The following is a 27,656-nucleotide window of genomic DNA, read 5'->3' as shown; positions in this document are numbered from 1 at the left end:
GATAAGAAGAGAATTTTAATTTATCATATTTTAGAAGGAAATTAAAATTCCAGATTTTTAGTTGTTTAAAATTCTGTTTTAAAATTCCAAAATTTTAAATTCTTCATAAAAAAACATCCAAACAATAAAGTCTAAATTACAGAAATTCAAATTCTCTGATAAATTACTTTCCTTAATTAAAATTCTCTATCCAAACGCACTCTAAGGGAAATCAAAAATGTAATTTTACCTTGATTTTAAAGATAAACCAGTCTTGGCAAAGGAATCTGCCATACTGTTAGCTTCCTGAAGATATGAAATATCACACAGTGCTGAAAGGTATTTTTCAAGTTTCGAATCTCATCAAGGAGCTCTCAGAATTGATTTGCATGTTGACAATCGTCCTCCAAGAGTCTAATTAATCGCCTCCATACAGTCAGTTTCCACCAGAACTTTAGGAATTCCTTGGTCACTAGCCATACGCATACCATACCAAATTGCCCATAGTTCAGCTTCTTGAATGGAGCAAGGTTCAAGCCTCTCCTAGCAAAAGCTTGGATAAAGTCCCCATCGCTGCTACGAATCACAACTCCACACGATGCAATATTATTTACCAGAGAATATGCTCCATCACAGTTGATTTTTGCAAAGCCCTCCCAAGCTCTCCTCCGTTCTCATGTATTATCAGCATTGCTAGCATTTGCAGGGTTCATCACAGTATACATCCGATCCGCTTCCTTTGATTAATGTCCATGACCAAAGCTTTTACACTCAATAATACTCCAACCTCATTCGTCCATTTATTTCTAAAAACAAAATCATTTCTCCTCCACCAAATTCTGTCCAAGGTTGCACCAAACACAATGTTCCATCTAACATCCTCCACAAGTTCCTTGCGTTGGATGTTAGAATTCCTCAGATTGTGCCAAATATTCCTGACCCACCTGCAATCCCTTAGTGCATGTAAAAAGCTTTCTTCCTTCTCCCTACACAGTGGAAAGGAAAAGCCTTCTCCGATCCATTGTCAAGTGCCTCTAATGTCTGAGAGGTAAAACTGCTTGCCCAACCTTCCACAGAAGATATTTTATTCGCTCCAAGCCTCCCCATCTCCAAATACTTCTAAACAAGTTATTCTCTTCAGCGTTGTGAGCATTTGTCAAAATTAAATACGCATCTCATGTAGGAAAATTTCCACCATCTGAGGTGCTCCATTCCAAAAAATCATCATGGCTAGAGCTATAGGGAGCTCTAATACCTTGAATCTTCTAAATAATATCTGCGGGCAGATCAAGGACCATACTTTCCACGTCCCATTTACTAGAAACATATTTAAAACTAATGAAAAATCACTTAAGCTTGCAAATTATTTGAGCATATAATTGCATCAAATATTGGAAAGAAGAGTTTTGTTTCTAACAATAATCTTACTCAATTCACACACAATTATAAAAAAAATAAATAATATAAAATTCATTTAAAGTATTTAAGATTAAATTGATATGCCAACTCCCATATTTTTATCAAAACTTTCAATTAGGTTTTGAATTTTTTTAATTTGATACTTAAATATTTTTTATTCAACAAGAACTAGTCTAGTGTTTGCACCTCCATGTACTTATAATTAAGTGCTTGTGATTAATTTTTTATAACAATAATTAGACATAGACGCAATTGAAAAAAAATTCTGGGATCTAATTAAAAAATAAAGTAAAAAAACCTAATTAAAAATTGAGTTTTACTAACGAATATCTTTAGAATAATAATTAAGAAACTAAAACAAAATATTTAGTTCGAAGATTATAGAAGAGTGCAAAAAAAGTCCTAAACAACACTATTTTATACATCTAAAAAAAAATTATTTTTTCTTAAATTTTTTAACTTAAGGACAAGTTAACATTTCCCTTAAAAATTTAGTAAAAGTATGAATACCAACAAAATAATTAAACTACTATTTAATGCACTAGTAAAAAACTTTTAATAACATTGTGCCACATTTACTAATTTCTCCCTTATAGTCACAACTCACACAACCGAAGTCAACACAAATTAACGTCTTTCTCAGTTCGGAGTTCAGACACATTTAAACAAAAAAATTCATAAAATGCTCGCGGGAGTGGCCACTGCACACTACACTGCCCAGTGGCCACCCGCCACTGCATTCATCCCACACTCCAAACATTAATTCTCAGGAAAAAAAACAAAACAAGGTGCGATTCTTTCTAATTCATTATGTCATTTTGCAGTTATGGTAATCCCTTGAATGCACCCTACGTACTTTCCATCTCGGCAATATACTTCGATTCTTTCAATTCAATTTCTCGTATAAAAGTGAAACCTTTACCGTTCAGCAGTTGATGAAAACCTAACATTTTCTTTTTCTTTTTTTGTGTTTTCTGAGAAACAGCGGCGTGATGGCGGCGAAACGGCTTATTGTCGTCGTGGAGAGCACCGCCGCCATGGGGCCCTATTGGGAGACCATTCTGAGGGATTATCTCGACAAGATTATCAGGTTCCTTTTCTCTTCCCCTTTTTTTTCCTATCAATTTTAATACTAGTTTCGATTTTTCCATTCAATTTTTTTTATCGGCAAATATTAGTTTGATAGAATGTTAGTTTTGTTAGCCGAGTTGTTAGCCGAGGAGATCGAACCTTGACCTTTCCCCTTAAACATCCAATCTGTCTCATATCTCCATTTTTCCTTTCAAATAAGGGATTTTCTTTTCCTTTTTTTTTTCTTTTCTTGTTGGTGTGTTAGGTTCTGATTTTGATTTTAATATTGGTTAAGGCTTTGATTTTGGTGCTTTGCTCAAAGTGTGGTTCTTTTTGGTTGGTTGATTGTTATTGATTTCAGAAAAAGAAATTGGGGATTTTCTTTTCTTTTTCTTTGGTTTTTGATATTAGTTATGGGTTTGATTTTGGTGCTGTGCTCAAAGTGTGATTCGTATGGGTTGATTGTTATTGATTTCCGAAAAAGAAAAAGAGAAACACAGGTGTTGAAAGGTACATGTATGTTAAATAAAGAATATAAAATATTTATTGAGAAAAGAGAGAGGTTATTCTAGATTTCTATAGAAAAGAGAGAGAATGTTAGAGAGAGAGAGAGGGAGAGTGAGAGAGAGAGAGAGAGTGAGAGATACAGAGAAAGCCAAGGAGAGAGGGAGAGTGAGAGAGAGAGAGAGAGAGACTCAGAGAGAGACAGACAGAATGGTAGAGCGAGCTGGAGACAGAGATGGTGTGACTCTGAGAAAACGAGGGGGAATGACAGAACCTTAACTGAGGATCGTAAGCAATACAAGGAGGTTGGTGGGAATATCCTACATGAGGATGAAGGGGAATGGTCTACGGTGGTCAGACGAAAGGTAGCTAAGGAAAATAAGAAGGCATTAGTAGCGGAGAGATCAACATCCTTTCGCGAGGCTCGGGATAACTCAACTCATCACCATTTCGATTGGAGGAACAACAGAGACATTACCTCTTATTACTTCACCCACTTTCCCGAAGAAGCAAATGAAGAGTTGCTCTGGAGGTACTTCAAACGCTGGGGGGACGTACGGGAAGTCTTCATTGCCAAACGCTGTAATAAGGAGGGTAGGAGGTACGGATTTGTGCGGTTTAAGGGAGTCTCGGACGCTAGAGAACTGGAAGTGAAGTTGGACAACATATTTATTAACGATTATAAGTTGTTTGTCAACTTGCCTCGGTTTGCAAGAACACCAAGGACTCAACAACTGAAGCAGAAAGGTAGTATAGGGGGGAAGTCAAAAGAGGAGCTATACAAACCTCCAGCAGACACGATCACAGCACCTCGGGAAACTTACGCTGAAGTGACGACCAAGGGAGCTACCCCAGGTGTCAACATGACAGGTGAGGTGGCATCACATACCATCTCGATCACACCTAGTAAAGATAAGGGATACTGGTGTAAGGACGCCTGGGTAGGGAGGTTGAAGAAGGTAATGGCGGTGGAGAGTATAGAGGACCGAATAGCATGGGATTTAGGTTATAATATCGGCACCAAATACCTCGGCGATGATATGATTCTCCTTATGGGGTTGTTGGAGGAAAAGGTGCACCACATCATCCAAACGGAGAAGAACAATGGGAGCTCCCTGTTTTACTCTCTGGAGAGGTGGAGACCGGGATGTAGGCCACATAACAGGGTCGTTTGGTTGCAAGTTTGGGGATTTCCGATAGAGTTGTGGAGTGCGGACCATTTCAGGAAAGTCACCTCCTTCATCGGCGACGTTATCGAAATGGACGACGATGCTGAAGATTGACGAAGACTGGACCGAGCTCGTCTTCTCGTTTGAACTCCCCTCCCGTCGGCGATATTAAAGGAGATTGTCGTTCGCGTAGCTGAGCTTGAATACCAGGTTTGGTTCGTGGAGGAGACATCGAGTGGCGAAGTGGTGAACCAGAAGACTAACTCTGTGCCCGATTTTTGGTCTGACGAGGTCACGTCGGAGGAAGGCGGTCTTGTCGGAGAAGACGATGACGACGGCGACGGTGGTCCCTCGTACTCGCTGGACCACCCACCGCCGAACCTGGTATCCCCTCGAAACCATCAGGTAATACGCAAATCCGCTGGTCTTTGCGACGAACTTGGTCTGATGGGTAAAACCCATTCTGACGACGACCACAGAGAGGAGACAGTGATCAGAAAGGAGGAAAGCCAGGGTCTTTTTACGGCAAACGTTGACTCTGGATTTACAGAAGCAGAACTGAAAGTAGGGGAAGCCTTTCCTAAAGAGTCATTTGAGCACAGCTCTCAAGTTGACTCTCGAAAGAAGGAGAATCATCCTGAAGGAAAAGATTTGAACGGTGGAATAAAGATGCTTGGAGACCAGCCCCCTTACGGAATATACATACAAGATCCTTTGCTAGTGGAACCCCACACACACTTGCACCCCTTGCAGACCCAATCAGGTAGTGGGCCAAGTGACAGCTTGGGCCCATTTTGGAAAAATGATGGGAGTAACAACGACAGCCATACCTCTGTAGCCCAAACCCCCAATCACAAGCCTGAAAAATACTCTAAAGTCTATAGAAGACATAGAGTTTCACAGCCCAAAACCTCTCAGCTTAAACCCGTGGCAGAAGAACCCCAAGTGCTAGAAGGAATTACAGACACACCCATCAGCACTGATATTCAGAACCAAGAACTTTTAGAAACAGAAGGGAAATTAAAAAGCATAATTGTCTGCAACAACCAGCTGTTGGAAGAGGCACATCACCTATGGGAATTGGGGACTCATATGGGCATGGAAGTAGACAAATGCCACTCTGATTTTATACAAACCTTTGCAGATATGGAGGTTAGGGACAGGAATGAAGCTTCGGAGTTGGGAGAGAGGAAAACTCATAGATGAATATCCTCTCCTACAATATAAGAGGGCTGGGTAGAGGCATTAAATGGGCCTCTATCAGAAAATTGGTTGGGAAGCATAAAGTGGATGTTTTGTGTTTGCAAGAAACAAAAAGGGAGTCTCTTTCCAAGGCAGATTGTCAGGTTTTATGGGGACATCCAGATGTTGCCTGGGAGTGGCAACCTGCTGAGAATACTGCAGGGGGGCTGCTGTGCATTTGGGATAACAATAACTTTCAAGTTGACTTCAGAATCTCTGAAAAGGGATTTATCCTGCTGGGTGGTACTTGGTTACCTGAGATGCAAAGAGTGATTGTGATCAATATCTATACTCCTTGTGATAGTGAAGGTAAAAGACAGCTGTGGCAGAGCTTGAGTAGAAGGAAATCTCAATTTCAGGGGGAATGCTGGTGTCTGGTAGGGGACTTTAATTGTGTGAGGAGTCCATCTGAAAGATTGGGAAGCAATCGCAGCAATTCAGATAATGGCCTAATATCTGAGTTCAATGATTGGCTTGCTACAATGGAGGTTGATGATATTCCTTGTGTGGGTAAACCCTTTACTTGGGTCAGACCTAATGGCTCATGCCAAAGTAAATTAGACAGAGTGTGTGTCTCTGATGGCTGGCTGTCCAAATGGCCTGATAGTTCTCAATTTAATCTTGAGAGGAATTATTCTGATCACTGTCCTATTATCATGTATTCTAAATGCATTGACTGGGGCCCTAAACCTTTTAAGGTTTATGATGGATGGCTAATGAATAATAAATTTCAGAAGGTAGTGAGGGAATGTTGGTCAGAATATCAACCCATGGGGTGGGGTGGTTATGCTTTAAAATGCAAGCTCCAACATCTCAAACAAAGGCTGAAAGTTTGGAGTAAAGACAACATAGGAGACCTGGGTAACACAGTCAAACAGCTCCAAGAGAATCTAAATACTTTGGAAAATTCTATGACAGATCAACCTTCTGATCAACAAGTCAAGGAACTCAAGAAAATCCAAGCTGACCTTTGGGAAAAAGCTACTATGTATGAGTCTATTGTGAGGCAGAAATCAAGATGCAGATGGATCAAAGAGGGGGATAGCAACACAACCTATTTTCATAGAGTTATGAATGTGAGGAGAAGGAGAAATGCTTTGAGGGGGATGCAGATTGGTGACACCTGGGTGGAAAACCCTAACATTATTAAGGCTGAAATCCTTCAACACTTTCAAAACAGGTTCAATGAGCCTCTCTTAAACAGACCTAACCTGGATGGGGTTGCTTTTAAAAGTCTGACTTCTATTCAGAGAGATATTATGATTGAACCTTTTAAAGAGGAAGAGATCAGATGTGCTGTGTGGGCTTGTGGCAATGACAAAAGCCCAGGACCAGATGGCTTTAATTTCAGATTTATAAAGCAGTTTTGGAAGGAATTGAAGCCTGATTTCCTAAGATTTATAGCAGAATTCCATGTGAATGCTTCCTTCCCCAAGGGTCTCAACTCATCCTTCATTGCCTTAATCCCCAAGATTAAGGACCCTCAATCCTTCAATGATTTCAGACCCATATCCCTCATTGGATGTGCTTATAAAATCATCGCTAAACTTTTGGCCAGCAGACTCAGCAAGGTGATGAAATACCTCATCGATGAAAGGCAGTCAGCATTTGTGAAGGATAGACAGCTGCTCCATGGTGTTTTAATTGCCAATGAGGTGGTTGAGGAGGCTAGGAGGTCTAAGAGGCCTTGTATGGTGTTTAAAGTGGACTTTGAAAAAGCTTACGACTCCGTGTCATGGCAATTTCTGCTTTATATGATGGGAAGAATGGGGTTCCATGATAAATGGATTGGTTGGATTAAGGGGTGCCTCTCATCAGCCTCTATATCTGTCCTAGTCAATGGAAGCCCTACTTCTGAGTTTAAGCCCCAAAGAGGCTTGAGACAAGGGGACCCTTTGGCTCCATTGTTGTTTGTCTTGGTGGCTGAAGGCCTGACTGGAATGATGAGGGAAGCTTTAATCAAAAACTGTTTTCAAAGCTTTTTGGTGGGGAAGCATAAGATCCCGGTGAACATCCTCCAATTTGCCGATGACACTATCTTTTTTGGAGAAGCTTCAATGGAAAATGTCAAAACTGTGAAGGCCATGCTTAGAAGCTATGAGATGGTTTCAGGCTTGAGAATTAACTTTGCCAAGAGCCACTTTGGTGTTATTGGACAACCTGAAGAATGGGCTTGTTCTGCTGCTGATTTTCTTAATTGTGCTATGCTTCAATTCCCCTTTTGTTACCTTGGGTTGCCTATAGGCATTAATCCGAGAAGAAAAATGGTTTGGGAGCCTATCATAAAAAAATTTGAAGCTAGGTTGAACAAGTGGAACCAAAGGAGCATCTCTATGGCTGGAAGAATCACCCTTATTAATGCTGTTCTAACAGCATTACCCTTGTTCTACTTGTCCTTCTATAGGGCTCCTTCTGCAGTGATTAATAGATTAAATGTTATCCAAAGACACTTCCTTTGGGGTGGCAATTCTGAAGGAAAGAAGATTGCTTGGTTAGCTTGGAATAAAGTTTGCTCACCTAGAGAATCGGGAGGTTTGGGTATTAAAGATATCAAGGCTTTTAACAATGCTCTTTTAATTAAATGGAAATGGATGATGTTCCAGCAAAGTGATCAGCTATGGTGCCGTATTCTGAACTCTAAATACAGAGGCTGGAGAGGCTTGGAAGGGGGGCCACCAAAGCCTAATTTCTCTCATTGGTGGTCAGACTTGAGATCCATTAACCAGCAAGGATGTATGGCTGAGGTTTCTAAACAGTTTACTTGAAGGCTGGGAAGAGGTGACCAAATTCTATTTTGGGAGGATTATTGGATGGATGGGGGGATAGCTCTTAAAGATAAATATCCAGAGCTATATCACATTTCCTTGCAAAAACAGCATATAGTAGCTGAGATGGGTTCTTCCAGTGAAGCGGGGTGGGAATGGAAATTCTTGTGGAGGCGCAATCTCTTTGACAATGAAATGGGGATGGCCTCTGATTTTATTGACCATACAGCTGGCATTAATTTAAATGTATTGGTTAAGGATAGTTGGGTGTGGGGAGCTACTTATAATGGGATTTTTTCTTCTAAATCTGCCTATTTATGCATTAAAGCTGAACAGTCTTCTAAAGATCATCAGCTTGGGTTCTGCCAGCTGTGGGGTACCAAAATCCCTCCTAGAGCTCTAATTTATGCGTGGAGATTGCTTTGGGACAGGCTCCCTACTAAGGAGAATTTAGCCAAGAGACAAGTTGATCTTGCCAATGATTCATGCCCCTTTTGTCAAAGCCACTCTGAATCTAGCTCTCATCTGTTTTTCACTTGTCAAAAAGTTCTGCCTTTGTGGTGGGAATTCAATACTTGGGTAAATGAGCCTAGAGCTCTCCCTTGCAGGCCTATGGATCATTTCCTTCAGCATTCTTTCATAGCAGGTTCGAAGGCTTTAAATTCAAGAAGGAGAATTTGGTGGATAGCAGCTACTCGGTCCATATGGAAGCTCAGAAATGATGTGATCTTTCATAATCAGCCTTTCCACATTTCTAAGTTGGTGGATAACACTAACTTCCTCACTTGGTCCTGGTTGAGGGGATGGGAAAAGGACTTCAATGCCCCTTTTCACCAATGGTCTACAGCCATGCCTATGGCCTTTACTTAGCTAGTGGTCTGTTGGGTTAAGGATTTTGGGGGCTTCTTGTAGGGCATTTGTGTTATGTATTTTTGGACTCATGATCCTGGAGATGTTATCTCCTTCTTCTCTTGTAGTACCTCTGGTACTATTATTTGATTAATATATATATTATATCTTTGCAGTCCAAAAAAAAAAAAATATTTATTGATTTGAAAACATTTATAATAAAAAATTAACAAATCCTTATAAATAATACATCTCACAAGCAAGGATGAATGAGTTTGATTAAAAACAAAGATGAACATAGGAAAATTGAAAGAAATATGAAAGATCCCTAAATTTGCCTGAGAAGTTGTCATATTTTTTTTGGGAAAACTGATCTAGCTAATACCTAACGGATAACTAGTTATACCCCAAGCCTCACATTTAATCATCTTAGAGTCATTCTCAAGCTGCTTACAATTTTCTTAAAAGAAATAATTTTGCTGAGTAGCCAGGTGTTGAGAAACTGCTCTTACTCTGACTACACTGAATTCACCAAAAATTCCAAAATCCAAAGATCGTTTTCTGAATGATAGTGGCTGCTCTGCTATGTTAAATAGGTAACAGTGTCTGATCTAGTACAAAAGAGCAGGACAATATATTTGTTAGTTCTGTACTTGTAAACATAGTATTTTGAGATTTGGAATTTAACAGAAGTCATAGCTTAGCATAGCTAGTTTCGTTCCTCATCTGCTTAGGACTTTGATATTATAAAAACCATACATCGGCCATCACGCCTCAAGGTTCCAATTTTGTTTATATACAAATTTCAGTTTTCTTCTGTTGTCGTATTGCTCAAGTTATTTTTGAGGTTACATATTTTCATAGATGATGCAAATCACCTGTTTTAACCTACTGTGGTGTTTGTACAGATGTTTTGGTGAAAATGACTCAACTGTGCAGGTAATATGCATTTTGCTTTGATGAAAATTACACAATTTACGGGAAAAATGAAAGAAAATTATAGTATCTAACGTGTCACTGCACACTTCTGATTTAGTAGGTTTATATCTTATTAGGTGAATGTCTTAGTTATTTTCATGGACTTCAGAAAGAAGTATTCTTTCCTGATGGCCTGCCAACAGAAGTAGCTAAGCTTTAAGCCTAAAGTTTCTCTTGATGTGGCAAAACACTAATATATATATTATTATTAGTTACTACTCACACTTACTAACTGTAAAAAGGTTTTTCTAGCTAATTGTTGATTGTTTAGAGAGGTCAGAAGTGAATTTATTGAAATCATACTAGTACATGTGATATTCTTTGTCTTGCTGAATGATATGATCATTTGGTTCATCTATTAAATTTATGTTTTCCCCTTTCTTTTGCAGAACTCTTGTTCCAATGTGGAGTTTGCTCTAGTCTCCTATAATACACATGGATGTTATTCTGGTATAGTTTTGCTAATATTCTTTTTTCATGTCACATGAATCATGGCTGTTTAAAAAATGTCCATTCAGAGTTTTTTTTTTTCAAAACGTATAGAACTAATGTTGTTGCAGCGATCCTGTGCCAGTTCATCTTATTTTTTATTTACACCTGGTTTGCATTTCAAATAATTTCATACCTTATGTATTACAAAATGGAAAAAAGGAACAAAGACAAATCATTTCTAAATATAAAATTTCTGCAACTCCGCGTGTTTGAAAAATAAAACAAATAGTTTCTATTTATAAAATTTGTGCAATGTGTGTTTGTTTTTCTTAATTGCAAGTTAAACTAAAAACTTGACAAAGGTTATCTATGCACCATTTACTGAGAATATACTCTCTTGGACAATGACAGAATTATATGCAATATAATCTCTTGGTTAGTCTACTGAATAATTTTACTTAGTTGAACATCATTGGATGCAGGTTGTCTTGTGCAACGGACTGGCTGGACAAGAGATCCAGATGTTTTCTTCATGTGGCTATCATCTATACCCTTTAGTGGTGGCGGTTTTAATGATGCAGTGATTGCTGAAGGGCTTGCTGAAGCTCTGGTGGTATGCATACTGTCTACATTTAGTTTCCTGTTTGCTTGTATTCTTTCAATGTTCATTTCATATGTATATATATATATAGATAGATAGATATAGATATAGATATATCTAATCATGATCATTCCTTTATGTTGTTTCCTTTTACTTCTTTACTCTCTCACTACACAAATTCACATGTGTATGAATGCTTTGCTTTCTTATTGAGTTATTTATTTTGATCAAAATATTCTTATGAAACAGAGTTAGATGGAGTAGTACGGGTTAACATTTGGGGGATATAGGACAAGGTCTGGATCACAGTGAGAGTTATGGTATTTGTTGAGAATCTGAAAGATATTTAAATGATATTGTAATAAATTTAGTTTGTAGGCATATAATCCCTGATTTACAGGAAACCAAATATCTTGTATTTTTGTGTAACACATGGTTTTCACACAAATATCCCTTAGTTCTCTCATTTTACATGGTATCAGTGCCAGGTTGAGGGAATAACGAAAACCGACCCCACCGTGTCCCCAGTGGACCTTTCTGGTGGTCGCACTTATTCCAGCGACCTGCTTCCTCTTTTCAGACGGCCCTTTCTCCTTCTCTGACGTCTTTTCCGGCCGCTGCTAGCAGGTGTCACTTTACAGCCATTTTTATCCGCATTCTGTTGGACCTCTCTGCTCGTCACCCTTCTTTCCACATTTTGGTGGGCCTTTATGCTCGTCACACTTATTCTGACGACCTGTTTCTGTAACTCTGGCACATTTTTCGGCGACTGCCGCTGCCACCTCCCACTGGGAACATTTCAGATCGGCAAACCTACCATTATCAGCACCATCCGCCGATCTACATGACGGTGGTTATGGCGTCTTGATCGGGCTTTCCATGCTCCCTCACGTGCCCATTCTTTTCGTGCCAAACATCACCAGTGCAAATTTGTTTTCCAGCGCACTAGAGCGTGTGCTGCTGCAGTTGATGGCTCGCTTCCACCTCTGGCATGATACCTCCCTAGCCCATCTACCTCTGAAGTTTGGGGCCATTCTGACTCCGTATGCCAGTACTTCCTTTGTAAACCGACGATTTAGGTACTGTTTGTTTTGCGATTTTGGACACTGTGCAGTTCATTTTTGACGTGTTTTGCGTTGCTGCAAAGAATTTTCCAGTCGCCTATGCTACGGCCGCCTCTTTTTAGTGTGTTTTCTAAGGCCACGGCCTTCATCTTGCCGCTCATATTCTGGCAAAGAACTTTCTGGTTGCCTATTCTGTCTCTGTCCCCTTTTGCCCACGGCTACCTGCCATGTGGGACTCTTAACACATCCCTCTATCTAGGGGTGACTACAATTAGTTGACTTTTTCCAACAAGAGGAAACAAAATATCCTCTATTTATATGCAATTATTGTAACTATCCTATACAATTATCACAGTGATAATTATGGTACTTAGAAAATTACCCATGTTTAATTATTGGAACTTGGAAGTGCATACTTATCTCTGATGGAGCACTGAATGTTGAGAGTGAGACTGAGTAAGGCATGGATCAGTTGTTGGGCTCCAAACAGGACAAGCCCAAGATTTGGAAGGTCTATACATGTAGGAAAGTGAAGTGGGTAGAGAGTGAGTTAGTTAGAAGCTGACCTGGCAGGTTGTTGTGCCACACAGCGTGTTATAGGGTGTGTGAAAGAATAGTGGAAGGCAGTTAGTCAGTTTCTGGGTAATTTTGGACAGAGAATTTGTTCTGAGAAGCCCAGGCTCTGGTGTTTTGCCTCTTGTAAGAGATCAGGCTCTCTTTTAATTTCAATAAATAATACATTCTGTTTTCCGAGGCTTCATTAATTATTTGAAGTGCATATATATCTTAATAGCAATAGTTTAGTGCATGAAAAAAAGTTTTAACTACAAAATAAGTCAAGTATTTGAGCTAAATAATGGTGGATCACTGTGGTAGTTATACTGCTGTGCAGTTTTAGTGGTAGATGTATGTTTTGAACTGAATTAAGTTCAGGAGCTGAGTTGGAATGTTCACAATTTTCATTATAGTTGAACCAGAGTTATTAATAGTGCACTTTCACATTGATATCACGGTGGAGTGTCTGTCAGCTGCTACAAAAATTGATTCGTGCTGTGTTTTCCCTTCGCTTTCACAATTGCAGCCCCAAAAGCAGTCATTCTTGGTGCTACAAAGTTGCTATATTGAGGGGTTTAGAAAACCTTTTTTGGCCCTTGAAACTATCATTTTGGCAGTTTCTTAAAGGCAAACTTGACATTTTCCATTCCTTTATCAGAACATAACCCTAACCCGAGCATTCTTCCACACTTCTCATCTTTTCTGGTTGAGAATTGAGACCCACTTTTTGACCGACACCTTCTACTATGTGCAGCCAGAGTCACCCATTCTGTTATGTGCATAGAGTAGTACATACAGAGTTTTCTGTTTCATGTGAAAAACAGAGTGACATGCACTCTATTTTAAGTTATAATATTCAAAATCTTATCATTTTATTATTACCTTTATTTGGGTGAGGTGCATTCTATTTGGCCCCTCACCTCAAAGCATTCAAACATAGAAGCCCCTATCCCAACACTGTTTTTACCCCCTCCTCTTGTTTTTGTCGTTATTGAGGATTTTCTTATCCTCTATCCCTTTGTGCTTCTATCTCTGTCTCTTAAATTTCTTTTTGATCCAAAAACGCTGCAGCAAAGCTGTTCAATGTCTTTTTCTGTTAGAGAAGAAAAATTCCTTATGAACCATAATATATGTAAAACGTTTAACAGCCTTAATTGGTATTTCCATTTGGACTGAATCTTTGTTCTTTGAGGCTACAGTTTTCCTGAATCTGTGCTTTTCTTTTCCATTTGTGGATAGTCTAGTCTATTCAGTGGATGTATTCATTTCTGTGAATGCCTTTGTGCTGCTAATCATGTAATTAGTGTACATTATAACTGGATCTCCATACACTTATTTTGGATATCTTTTGATAGCTTCAATGCATTTTTGGGAGTGTAAAGTCTTTAGCAATTTCAGTCTGATAAGTCCTTCATAGTTCATAACCTATAATAGATTTTTCTAAAATTGTAGTACATAATTTAAAACTTTTACTTAGAACTTTGTGGGCATCTCTTTGGCCTCAAAGATGGATTTTGATCCTCACATATCTATGTTGGAATGCTTAGATGTTCCCAAATTCTCAAAGTGGAGACCCTAATCAGCAGAATGTAGACATGCACCAGCATTGCATCCTTGTTGCAGCAAGTAATCCTTATCCGTTGCAGACACCAATTTATGTTCCGCAACTGCAGAACCTAGAGCAGAGTGAAACCATTGACTCATTCCCAGGGAACCGTTTATATGATGCTGAAGCTGTAGCTAAAGCATTTCCTCAGGTATTCTTTGTTTTATCTATCTATCTATCTATATTTATTTATTTTTAATGGAACTCTGTTTTCGTTTGCTGTTAACTTAGTCTATGTGTGTTCACTTTGATTTATGGTATGCAATCTTCTGGATGCAGTTTTCTATTTCTCTATCAGTCATCTGCCCGAAAGAACTTCCTAAAATTAAAGGCATCTACAATGCAGTAAGGATGGCTTATCACCGTTCTACTAAAATTTTAACATGTCTTTATATGTTTACTTCTAATATGATGGCAAACAAAATGTGTTATGTACATGCTGTCTAAAATTAAGTAATGGTATTCAACATTGAAAATTTTAGCATTGAATTGAGTTACAATATTTGAAATCATTTTCATTTTAAGTTCTGGATTTGTATTAAATGAATAAAACAATAAATTAATCTATACTAAAACAAACCACTGTATTTTAATAATTTTCATAAGGATAAGGTTGCTGCCGAAAAGATCTAATGGCCACTTACATGCTGGATGTTTTCAGCACCGTGTTACTGAAATTCCATCTTTGTTTGTTCCAAAGAAGCATGGCATTGACACAGACACTGGATGTGACATTAACATTAATACCAATATTATGACACAATCAGCATTTTAAAGTAATCTGTGGTGTCTAACATGAAGTATTGAAAATCCAATGTATGCCTAAACACAAGCATTCCATTCATTCAAGTATTCTTCCAGTTTCTGTTTGACTGTCTTAAATTTTGAGCACTAAATTGATCTTTTGTTATAAAGCAGATTTTATACAGTCTGCTGATTGCTAGAGTTTTGAATTTTGAATTTATGTATTTTGTTTTTTTCCCTTGCTTTTCTAATTGAGCAAACTTTATGAAACTGTCGAAATTATAGGGTTTAGCCAGAGAAAGGACGAGAAAGAAATTGAATGAACGACATAAGATTATAATGATATGATTTGTAATAATTTCATACAAAATATTGACCAAATGGTTAAGCCTAAGCCCTCAAATACAATTAGACTACTAATTGTAATTAAATTATGAATATCAAATAAATCAGGAAACACAATGAGTCGGAAGTAATTCCAGATTGCTCCCTTCTTTGGATGATAATTTGATCGCACAATATATTCTAAAAATTGCACAAGTTATTTTGTAGATATGCTAATAGAGACTATCTTTTTTCTGCTGTTCAATTTATTTCATGATATCGATCATATTCTTTTGGCATTGTAGGGAAATCGAAATAGTAAAGCAGCTGATCCACCAGTTTTGGCTAAAACCCCTCATTTTCTTATTTTAATATCAGAAGGTTTCAGGGAAGCACAGGGTGCATTAAAGGTTGGTGAGGTATGTTCACTTCCTCCTTTTAACCTACATAGAAGTTCACTCCTCAAACTTCAGTTTTACAGCATTAAGCATTGTCCTTTTCTTTTGTCTTGGAAAATTTCAGTCCATTTAGTATAAATTTCACTTAATATGAAAAAGGTAATTTCACCATTTTCTATTATTAATTCATTTTGTTTGGCACGAATAGGGTATCTACTATCTAGTAGCTTTATCATCATTTTCTTTGCATGTCCTGAGAATAATCAAGTGCAAATTTTCTTTTAAAGCTTGTATTTGAATGTTAGTGTAATGAGGTGGATAAAGCGTCACTGGTACTTACTGTTTCATCAATTGTAACTTTCATTTGACGGGCATTCAATTTGGAAGAAGTTGGGCTTACTTCCAGATTTCAATTACTATTTTTCACTTTCCAGTGCATGGCTCTTTCTATTATGGTTTCCCTACAGCAACATTTTGGCATCTTATATCTTGTTTGAATCTTGGTTTGATACATTGTCGTCTTTGAATACATTGAATGTTGAGAACTTTAGCCTATATTAATATCTATTATATCTAGTTTCTTGTTCTTTCATTTTCCCCAAATTTTTTCTTAGTGCTACTTTCATTATATAGTGCCAGAGTTGTACTTACTGTTAAAATGAAACTTTTTCGTTCTTATTTATTATAATTACATTGAATTCTTTTCTTTCCTTTATCTTTTTGCATTATTTATTTGATTTAACTGTCTTTGTCCAAAATTCCTATTTTGTGATTTACAATTATACCTCAAAGATGGAGAAATATAAAGGTGTTTCTATGAATGCAGATTGTTGGAATATATGTAAATATATTAGTCAATCCTGTAATTATGGTAATTAAGAATTAAGATATTAAGGATCCTTGTAATTATTGTATGAGATGATATAGTAAATATATTAGTCAATCCTATGATTGTTTATAGTGCCTCTGGTGTGACATTTAACACAGATTTTTCTCTTCTCTCTTTTCTTTCTCATTTCAACATGGTATCTTGAACCTGATGAGAGGCAATCCTAATCTGTGTTTGCCTGGTGGACCCACTGTTGAAATTTTAATATTTTTTTTCCAGTAACCATGTTCTACTCCAGTGCATTATCAATGGGCACCTCTTAAAATTTCCAATGAGTAACAAAATTTATTCAAAAGCCACCAGGGGACCTATAACAAATTTACATTGGGAGATCCAGGAGAGAATGGAAATATTGGAAAGGGAAGAAAAAAGTTGTAAGCAAACTGAGACAATAGAGAACATACTACTAAATAAGCTTAAGCTATTGGTTTTATATCTAATAAGTACTTTTAAAAACAACTTGCTTTACTATTTTTAACACTATTGCTATTCAAGTGTATGCTTAACTAAGGCTTGCACTACAATTAATAATCTTAGCTAAAAATGGCATCTCAAGCTTGAGAATACAGAATGTTATGGTTGAAATAAGCAAGATAAATATTGGAAGTTTATCTAGATAATTACCTGACTTACATGTGTGATTCTAAATCTAATCATTATATGTAGAAGCTTATCTCAGATAAACCTTCAATCTCTTTTTATGTTCTTTAGTGAGGAACTGGTAAAGATTCAATGCTTTGATACAATCTGGTGAGTGAGTGTCCGAGGGTAGATAATTACTGCCATGTATTTATGTTACTCTTGCATATACACCACTACACTCAGTCTAATACACCCTTAGCTTAGGGTACAATAAAAGAGTGATTCCTAGTTCCTTAGTTTTTCGAAAATATCTTAAATTAGCACTAGGAAAAAAATACTGTATGGAGATCTTCATATTTTATGTTGTATGTTGGTTGTAATTATATCTTTATGGCTTTTTCAGTCTCATTCTTAACAATGGCACTTGATGTAATTTTGTAGCAACTGTTTAGTTCTTTGGTGATCCTGAAACATAATTTCTTTTTGGCAGGGTTACAGCAATTCTTCTGAGTCTGAGAAGTAAGTTCAGGAAGTTGTATTATCTTTTCCCCGAAGAAGTGTAGAACATGTGGTTGAAGTTTATAACAATATTGTCCCAAAATTATTACTGTTGTTATTTGCTGTTGAGTTGATTTTGGTCTTTGAACTTGAGTTTCAAAGTTACAAACTTGACCTGCCTTATTTGTTACCTCAAAATGGTTTTATTTCATTGGTGATGATTTATGGAAGACAATTTTCTTTGCACTTGTTTCTATTTTATAAAATTATTAGACTTAGATCCTATCTACTTGTAGAAAAACAAAGGCAGTCACTTACCCTGGGATGTCTTTTATTGCTAATATATATTTATGTGAATTGCAATGTTCATTTTTGTGAAGAAGCTTAGTAAGCTTGTTTGGCAAACAAGTCCATCATACTGATCATAGCATGAATTTTTTTTACTAAAGTCTAGAATTTTTTATTTAGAAAGTCATGTTTAGTAATAGAGATTTGTAGAAAATAGAGAATTGGTAATCTCTCTTGTAGTTGGAGATCTTCAATATTTTTTAGGTTCTCCAAATATTTCATCTCTTCACGGGGACAAAGTACGTTAGTGTTTTATGTTTTAAGAGAAGTAAGAAAAGAATTATTCCATATTTTGTTAATTAACTGGTAAGATAATCTTCTCCATTCCTTGGTCTTTTGGACCAGAGTGTGAGGCTTATATATGAGTTTATTCCCCCTCTTGTCCTGTTCTGTCTCGAGAGTTTCACAAACTGAGTCTAGTGCTCATTATAGGAAGTTGATAATTTATACTGCATGAACTTGGTATCAGAATAAAAATTTATCTATTTTCAAGTTATGTTTGGGTGCAATAATACCAGCATTTATGCACTGAATGCCTTAAAAGAGAATCTGATTTTTTTCCAAACACCACCAGCAGACCCAACCCTGGATGAAAGATGGGTTTTTCGTTTGGTAGTTGGCCAATGTCAAACTTTGTTGAATCCTTTATGACCTGGATCAACAATAAGTGTAAGTGTGTAACTAATGTCCTGTATCTGTATGGGTAAAGTACAGTGTTAAATGAACCAGAGCTTCTACATCAGCTCTCAAGATATGGGTAGACGCATTTGTCCCTGTAAGTAGGATTCAAATTGTTTAAACTTTTAAGCACAGAGGGATCAAGATCTTGATCGGTTGATCCTCACTATGAAACTATAGGAAGAGTAATGATAGGAATACAAAGAGAGGCTACAATGAGAAAGTCAAATCACATGGAGATATTTAAAAGGGTTAGACAAACACCTAAAAAAGATTTGGGAGAAATCATTTAATGAGAAAGTCAAATAACATGGAGATATTTAAAAGGGTTAGACAAAGACCTAAAAAAGATTTGGGAGAAATCGTTTAAAAATACCCTTGTTCTAAATGGTTTTTTTTTTTTTTTTTTTACTGAAATTGCCCATTATTATTCATTGATGTATTTAGCCAACCCTACCTAGTATGGTAAGGCTTGGTTGTTCTGTTCATTTATCATAGTACACAACAGAGAATTTTTAGGTTTACACAAGCTAAAGAGAGATCAGCAATATGAAGGATTCGGAGCTATTTACACCACAAGTGTGTTTGCCAGCAAGCAGCAAGCAACACCATATTATATTTTGTGAACACATTATGATGAGTCCTGTAAACCAGTGTGAAGAGTTTCAGTCTTTAAAGCATTGAAAGGATAAAGACTAGTCTAGAGCCAATGTAGCAATAGGCATGTAAGCTCTGTTATTACCAATGCTAGCTCTTTAATGTCTAGCCTCTTGCTTGTAGCTCTATGCTAGCAAGAGCTAGCTGGCCTCAAAAGCCTAATTCTTGAAACAATGGAATGGTATTTGCTAGCCTACTTCCTTTTGCCTTGAGCTAAATCATTTTCCCTTGTGCCTAGGGTCTGGGTTTGAGTCCTACATTGAAAAATTAGGTATTAAGTCATAGGAACTGTTAGAAGTCTCGCATTGAGTAGAAATAAACTACTTGATGTGGTACTGAAGCCTTGAGGTTCTCCCACTTAATGGACTAGTCTTTTGTGTTGGGCTCTCCTTGTGTGCTTAAGTCCTAACCATTGGTGCTTTCGTTGAGAGTCGGGCCACGAAAAGGACTACCTATAATAGGCTGGATTAAGATGCAAACTGAATACTGATAGCTGAGTGAAGCCATCCAAGGGAAAAGGCTACCTCTGGGTCAGTGTCAATAGAGTGAAAGCTGTCGTGGAGGTCCCACCTGATGGACTAGTCTTTTGAGTTGGGTTCTCCTCTTGTGCTTAAGTCCTAACAGATACACCTTTTGACTGACATTTATTCTTCCAAAACCAACTGCTGGAAGTTAAAATACTAAATTAGGGTTTTAGAATATTTTGATTTTCGAACAATTGTCAACTATAGCTAATAGTTGTTAATTAGCTCTAGTTGTTTGGACTGGGGATCAGTTGGCCAATTTATATCTATGAACTAGCTTGAGTGGGAGTGTTAGGTGTATTTAACATAATTCTAAATTTGCTAATGAACCTAGACTAATTTTGTATTAGTTAGAAGTTTACGTAAAGATCTCATGTGTTTCTTTGATGCATATTCCAATGGATTGGAGAGCTCTTCTAGGCTGATTCATATATTTTCTTTTAGTTATTTCCATAGTTATCAACACTCTTTTAAATCCCAAATAGCTGCTGGCTCCAAAAGTGCTATAGCGAGATAGCATATTGCTGGATAGCCACTATTTTGAAATTTTTTATATAGTTTTTATAATGTATATACTATATACATATATATTCTCAGAAATGATAAAAAATACACCAAATTAATGGAATTCATAATTAACAATAAAGAGTCATAGGTTTCAGAAATGATAAAAAATACACCAAATTAATGGAATTCATAATTAACAATAAAGAGTCATAGGTGTCTTAACCAAAACATATAAGTAAATACCAACAAAAGTCAAATACAATTTTCCTAGATAGGAATTAGCAATCATCATCATCATCATCTTCTAAATCCAAGTATTTATCATTTTCACTACTATTACATCTATAGATTTCACTTTTGGAAATTAAAATCCCAAAAATAGCCCTCCTAAGCCCTAATGTCTCTATTCAAAGGGATTTTTTTTGGAATCAACACATAGTGACACTATAGCGCTCACTATGGTCGCTATTCAGCCCTCTATTTGGACTACTATGACCACTACACTTAAATGCTCCACTACGGCAACCCCTGTAACGGGGAAGGGCTGCTTTGCACTGCTATAGCAGTGCTATAGTGTGCTATTTAAAACATTGGTTATCAATAGCGAGCTATAGTGGTGTAGATGGCAATGGGGGCATTATGAAGTTTGAATAACAGTGTGTTTCCAAATATGGACCGTAGTGGCCAAAATAGTGTACGTAGTGGCTCTAGGGCGAGGTTTTTGAGAAACCCGATTTTACCCTCAACACAACATTGTTTTTTTTTTCCTAGATAGGAATTATCAATCATTGTCATCTTCCAAATCCTAGTCTTCATAATTTTCACTATTATTACATGATTTACATCTATAGATTTCTCTTTTGGGAAATTAAAACCCCAAAAATGGCCATCCAAAACAGCCCCAATGTCTCTATTCAGAGGGTTTTTTTTGGAATCAACACAGCACCACTATAGCGCCCACTATGGTCACTATTCAGCCTGCTACTACACTAATGCTCCACTATGGCAGCCCCTGTAGTGGGCAAGTGCTGCTCTGCACATTTAATACTGTGATTATTATTAGTGCGCTATAGTGGTGTAGACGGCATTTTGGGGGCACTACAAAGTTTGAATAACAATGCTTTTCCAAATATGGACTGTAGTGGCCAAACAGTGTATGTAGTGGCTCTAGAGTGAGGGTTTTCCATGCTTTTTTGAATGGGTGGGTGTGGGGGTGGTGGTGGTGGAGGGATAGGTTGAGATTTCTCTCCGCCTGTTTGGAATTCATTGGATGTATTTTCATGTTTCTATATACTGTGCAATCAATACTATTTTCGGCAGCACCCACCTTCCATAGTTCCATTATTTTCTCTACTCTAAACTCTGAATCACTTCTGCTCTGAACTTTGAAGTTTGAATCCTCTTTTCTCTTCTCTGAGAAACAGCCACCCTTACTTTGTATTTGAAATATGAATGTCTTCTGAAATTTGTTTGGTTCCTTGACTTGTTATTTACTTGTATGTTATACTTAAAAACTATGACCTTTTATGGTGAATGTGTCATGAATTTTGATTAATTTTATAATGTTTGAGCATTTATATGTATATACGTTATTAAATCTTTATATAGAATTTGGCATTTGTCCTGCTATGCTTTATACTTCTATACCATTTTTGTGATTGGGCACTATGCACCACCATTGCAGATTGATTACTATGGTCATTTTGGATGTTGTTAGGTGGATGTGGATTCTTGATCTTCCTGTCTCTTAAATTAATTCTTTTATAATATAAAGTATAATTTAACTGTTCTTATTCTTGCTTTGTGAGCTAGGTATTATTTAAATGGTAATCCCAGGCATAAGCTTACTAAATGTTTGTGGAAAAGCTTTTATGAGTAAGGTTTTTGTGCAGCATTGATGCTTTCCAATAAAAGGCAACATTTACAGAAAAATAGATTTTATCTTGTGTTCATACTTTGGCAGTTGATGTTCATGCTGTATTTACTATTTGTTTCATAAAGCCATTAATGTTTCTTTATGAGGAAAATTATATTTCAAATCTCAATTTAAATGAAAAAATGTAAAACTTTTGGCCAATTGATTCAGTGGTGTTAAATGTGAATTCTAATGAAAAAGTGATATATAAGTTTCAGTTTTATCAATCACATTCTAAATTAACTTTGATAAAGATTCATATGGGAACTTCTCTTGCTAGAAGTGTTGGAGTTTTATACACCTTCTCTGATACTAACACGTGTACGACTCATGTTAGACACTCCTACCTAGGTGTAAAAAAAATTTTATGCACCCAAACACTTGGGTGGACACCTCCATATGGATTGACACTTTAAGGACATCGGTATTAATATAAATTTCATTTTTTTGGACATTCAAAAAGACAACTTAGAATATAAAAGATATTGTCTGTTTTTTTTGAGAGATTTGTTATCATAAGAAGTGAATATACAAGAATATAAAATTCTTGATCATCAATTTAGATGTTTTTCTTTTATTTTTTATGTTTGTTATGCTTAATTTCATTTGAGTTTACATACATACATACATATATATGTCCTAGGTTTTTGGACATCAGCATTTTCAGTATCATGTTAGGTGTTTGTGTCAAAGTCCATGCTTAATTTATTTTGGCATTGTTATCTGACTAAATCTTCATCAGATGCTTTATGTCTTAGGTTTAAGTTCATTAATTTTCTAGATTTACTAACATATTATTGCTTTAATTGATCTCAGAGTTGCAGCAAAATGGCCCCCTGTAATGCAAATAGTTCAGCTTATATCTCAAGCCACATGAATAACAAGTAATTCCTTATTTCAACTTTTGTGATGCTCATGTGTGTGTCTGTGAGTGTGTATTTGGTCTTAACGTTTTGTTCTGTTGCTAGAGAATATGTAGTTTTTCAGGCAATGAACCCATATGGATTTCGTGGTCACCTGGAGGATAAGAAAAAGCTGGTAAGTTATCTTTGGGTTTCTATTTTTTCCCCCTTTCCATGTAACCCCCCTTCTCTTAAATTTAGATTATCTTTTCTTACTACAGTGTTGATGCTTTCCTGAATTCTTCCCGCAAGCTTTTGCTTTTGAAAGATTGTAGAAATTTAGATCTAGTATTTCTATGAACATTTCAACTCAACAACTTAATCCCAACTGGTTTGAATTTATAATAATACTTGTCACTCATAAAATATTAATGTAAGTTGCATGGCATTCATGTCTTTCTCACTATGATTTAGCTAAATGACCTCTGCATAAGCTGTTTGAAAAAGATCTGAGACTAGTTTTGATTTATATCAATTATCGAAGTCCCTTGGTCTTATTGTGGAACACTAGATTTGTTCATCTACTTAGGAAAATCGTTTGCTAGTAGGAAGGCTTTGGCAAAAAACGAGGCAGCTAACATATTTTGGTAGTGTACAGCTTAAATAGTTCATTGGTGTGTGCTTGGAATAGAATGGCTATATATTTGAGGGTGTTTCTTTTCCTCTAAACTTGTTATGTGATAGTTATTTTGTTTCTCTATTGTTTTGTGCTTGCAGCTGCTTCAAAGGTTGCTATTCTGGATAAATAGAGAACTTGAGATTGTGGCCTTGCTGCAATTCTTATTTGGCAAATAGTCTTTCCAAGCACTTTTCCTTTTCTCTTTGTGGCTATGCTTTCTCGTGGTAAGTATATATAACAATGGTGGACAACTTTTGAAACTTATATTTCTTATTCCGACATTAACTAATGATCCCCTATAAATAGAAAAGTTTGAAAATAGTGTCTAGCTGTTTTGCAACAATGGAATCCATCTGGTATTATAAATAAATTTTACATATTTTCGTTCATTTGCTCTATGACTTATATCTAAAGCCTATTCCTCTTGTTGATGAAAAGCCATTGTGGACTTTTCTGGAAATTCAAGTCCTTTTCTAGCCTTTGGCACCAACTACCTCCTGAACTTGGCCTACCTATTGGTCTTTGACTATAGTAACGTAACCCTTTCTATAAGCCTCAGTAATTGAGGTATGAGATATGAGACTTTCCTTCATATGCTGATTGGGCAGTTCCCCTATTGAGTATTGATAGAAGATTCACTTGTTATTGTGTATTTATCAATCATAATAAGATATGCTTGAAGACTAAGAAATAGATCTTAGTCACAGGATCAAGTGTCAAATTACAAACTCATTTAGTTAAAACAACTACTTAAAGAGCTCTATTTTTTTGTCTGTTGAAAATCAGAATATAATATTCTTATTCTATTGATAATAGCTGTTTATAGGCACATAATATTTGATTTAGAGGAATATAAAATCTTCTATATATGTATAATTGATGTAATCAACCTATATAAACACACGTCGGCTATGTACATTCATACATGATTTTAGATCACCATCCCTCTGTTTCTCCTATTTTCACATGGTATCTAGAGCCTAACAGAGATATCATGAAAATTGTGCTCACCGGGACCCACTGTCCCCTGTGGACCCTTCTGCTCGTCTTACTTCTTCCGGTAAACTTTATGGCATCTTTTTTTGGCTATATTCGGTCACCGATGCAACTCTGATGAGTATTTTGGCGGCCACCTACTAGATCCGGATTACCCCTCACTGATCTACTCAGTCGTACCAACGTTGACGTCAAACTCTTTCTCACATGTGGATTCTTTTCCTCACCAAATAGCTCCTTCTTTTGGCGCTTCGCTGACACGTCTAGCCACCTTTTTTTTTTTTTGAATGAGTGCTAGGTTATGTTCCAAGTAAAACTCTAACTTTGAAGAAAGAACATAACCTTTTATGTCAAACATGCATGCTTGCACCCACCTGAATTTCAATACAAGTAACTTACTCTAAGCAGTTTCAATTTAAAGTCAACCTCAATGATTATAAGCTCGAAACAATTTAGAGGTTAATAACCTACCTTGGAGACACACTGAAACATACTCAAAGTTAAGAGCTCTAAGTCCGTACCTATCTACACAAACAAGTCAAATACAAAAGTTGATGAATAGAAAAATAGACAATAAATGAATTAACCTATAAATACACTCAAATACGAGAAACCGAAATTAGATTTAACAACTAATATAGAATATCATAAGTTCATAACAAGAGGTTAATTTAATGATCTACCTTGTAGACACACTGAAGCATACTCAAAGTTAAGAGCTCTAAGTCCGTACCTATCTACATAAACAAGTCAAATACAAAAGCAAGTTGATGAATAGCAAAATAGACAATAAATGAATTAACCTATAAATACACACAAATATGAGAAATCGAAATTAGATTTAACAACTAATATAGAATATCATAAATTCATAACAATACTACCAATGCTCCAAAACTACCAAAAACATGAGTTGCATTATATGTAGAAGCCAATTGAAAATGTAATAATCTAGGAATAATTTGCCCCTACCTACAAGCCTATCAGTTATCATTTAAATAAAAGTTTGCATGTTGTAGAACTCCTTGGGCATTTGGCCATTTTTTGTAGCATTTCAAGCTTGTCTTGCGCAATTTGAGGAATTTGTATAACTGATTGTTAAATTGGAGATTGACATAGTATGTAAAGCTCTTGAATTCTGTATTATATATTTCGCAAATCGCAGCTCACACTCCTTCCCTTCATAATTAAGAATAGTGCACTTCTTAAGTTGTGAAGAAATGCATTCAAGAGCAAACTGTACACAAGACCAAATCTTGAAAGTGGACCCTTTCATGGGCAAAATCTTTTGAGCCGAAAAGGTTTGAAGCTTGGGGCAATGCATGAGCATTTCAAACTCCAAATGTCATGTCATATAGTCATTATAGTTGAGCTCCAAATGAATCAAATTGTGAAACACTAGAAAACACTCTTGGTTGAACAACACATATCCAAGGTCTTGGTCAATTTTCGCCTAACATGTGAATAGGTTTTTATTAACTTGGTTGGGACATGAACACGTCTTATTCTCATCACTCAATAATTTCTCGAAAAATAAAGAAACAAATTAAATGTTTTTTGTCCCTTTGCATCGATACCTCTTATTTAGAATCACAGATACTCCACATTACACACTGCCTTCAGAGGAAACTCGAACCCATAATTATCACAAATATTTCCCCTCACCAACTTGGGTATGCTTTGAAACTCTATGACATCAATCTTATTCGCTTCCAAATCCTTGAGAATAGGATACCTGCGAAGAAGCTCCGGGTGATATCGACCATTTGAGATGCTAAAATAATCTGAAAGCATTATTTTGAGAGCAGGCATCTGAATTGACCCAAGAATGTTCACGTGAAAGCCACACAACTAGAGAAAGAAAAACGTTATGCAACTCAAGACGCTACTTGTCAGCTTGATTGTGCCATTTAACTTGACATGGAGGTGCTCGAGTTTAGGCTGAACGACATAATAATATAATCATATTAGTAGTTTAATATTGTTTTAATCATTTATTTCAATTATTTTTTTTTATTTTTAATAATTTAATATCTCAGTTATTGGTGTATTAAATATATTTTATAATATATACGTTAGAGAAACAACCATTTATCTAAAAAGTATTGTCAAACAAGAACTTATTGAGCATGAAGTCTTAAACAACTTTATTTTACTTAATTTTTACTTGAAGACATTTGTAAGTAAAAATTTCAAACAAATTCTATTTTATTTTCTGTTTTTATTTTAGTTTTAATTTGAAGTCATATTAAAGTTTAAAATAATTGAAAAACACATTAAAAAAATAATATAAAAATTGTAAATTATAAATTCAACACCGTATGCGATGCACGGTACACACATGAGTAGTTATCATGAAATAATAGATGGATTAAAACTCATTAAGTATAGTGATAGATGCATTTTTTAGAGATAAAATTAAACAAAATTAGTAATTAAATTATATTATTTAAACCAATGTATCGGAGGCGATTGAATTAAAAAAAATTATATTGTGGTTCGCCTAATGGATTATTGATATTGTGGGGCTGAAAATATGGATTTGAGAAATATATGAAGACTTCTAAAAATAAATTAGTAACGATTATTCGCACTAGAGTAAGCAAAATAATTTTGCTTGAAAGATGAGTTAATCTGGATGAGATATTAATTTTCAACTGAGAAAGACTTTTAGAAATATTTTTTAGGCCTCTAATCCCGTAGATAATGTTTTGGGTCATTGAGCGTTGCATATTATATTTTAAAAAGAAGTTCATTAAAATAATAAGTAAATTGATAAAAATGCACCAATGTATAACAAATGCTTTAAAATTTAATTAAAAGAATTATGTTTCATCATGC

At 36.1% G+C, this 27,656-nt stretch overlaps 2 protein-coding genes across 7 annotated transcripts; one reads left to right on the top strand and one right to left on the bottom strand.

Annotated features, from left to right (window-relative positions):
• The first annotated feature begins 2,028 nt into the window (after positions 1-2,028).
• On the top strand, positions 2,029-26,862 carry LOC114385756 (mediator of RNA polymerase II transcription subunit 25-like). 6 transcript variants are annotated; one of them, XR_003661011.1, is made up of 12 exons: positions 2,029-2,186; positions 2,384-2,488; positions 9,907-9,937; positions 10,366-10,426; positions 10,891-11,021; positions 14,176-14,385; positions 14,514-14,579; positions 15,608-15,721; positions 17,662-17,690; positions 23,115-23,182; positions 23,267-23,336; positions 23,918-24,208. XR_003661011.1 is itself a non-coding variant. In XM_028345832.1 (12 exons), the coding sequence occupies exons 2-11, from the start codon at positions 2,391-2,393 to the stop codon at positions 23,993-23,995; spliced, it is 927 nt and encodes a 308-aa protein (XP_028201633.1). In that variant the 5' UTR covers positions 2,029-2,186; positions 2,384-2,390; the 3' UTR covers positions 23,996-24,043; positions 26,546-26,862. The 6 variants fall into 6 exon arrangements, 4 of the variants coding, with proteins under 4 accessions (XP_028201633.1, XP_028201619.1, XP_028201640.1 ...); XM_028345832.1 differs by lacking the exon at positions 17,662-17,690 and adding an exon at positions 26,546-26,862 and having other exon boundaries at positions 23,918-24,043; XR_003661012.1 differs by lacking the exon at positions 14,514-14,579 and having other exon boundaries at positions 23,918-23,988.
• On the bottom strand, positions 25,855-26,627 carry LOC114372418. Its single transcript, XM_028329958.1, has 2 exons — positions 26,421-26,627; positions 25,855-26,052 (listed from the first exon to the last, which is right to left on the bottom strand). Exons 1-2 carry the CDS (start codon positions 26,625-26,627, stop codon positions 25,870-25,872), a joined length of 390 nt encoding a protein of 129 aa, XP_028185759.1. The 3' UTR covers positions 25,855-25,869.
• Positions 26,863-27,656: the final 794 nt, after the last annotated feature.

This window comes from Glycine soja, chromosome 2 (genome assembly GCF_004193775.1).
Source record: "Glycine soja cultivar W05 chromosome 2, ASM419377v2, whole genome shotgun sequence".
Taxonomy (NCBI): domain Eukaryota; kingdom Viridiplantae; phylum Streptophyta; class Magnoliopsida; order Fabales; family Fabaceae; genus Glycine; species Glycine soja.
The sequence above is the reverse complement of the archived record's forward strand: the minus strand, read 5'-3'. Positions and strand labels throughout refer to the sequence as shown.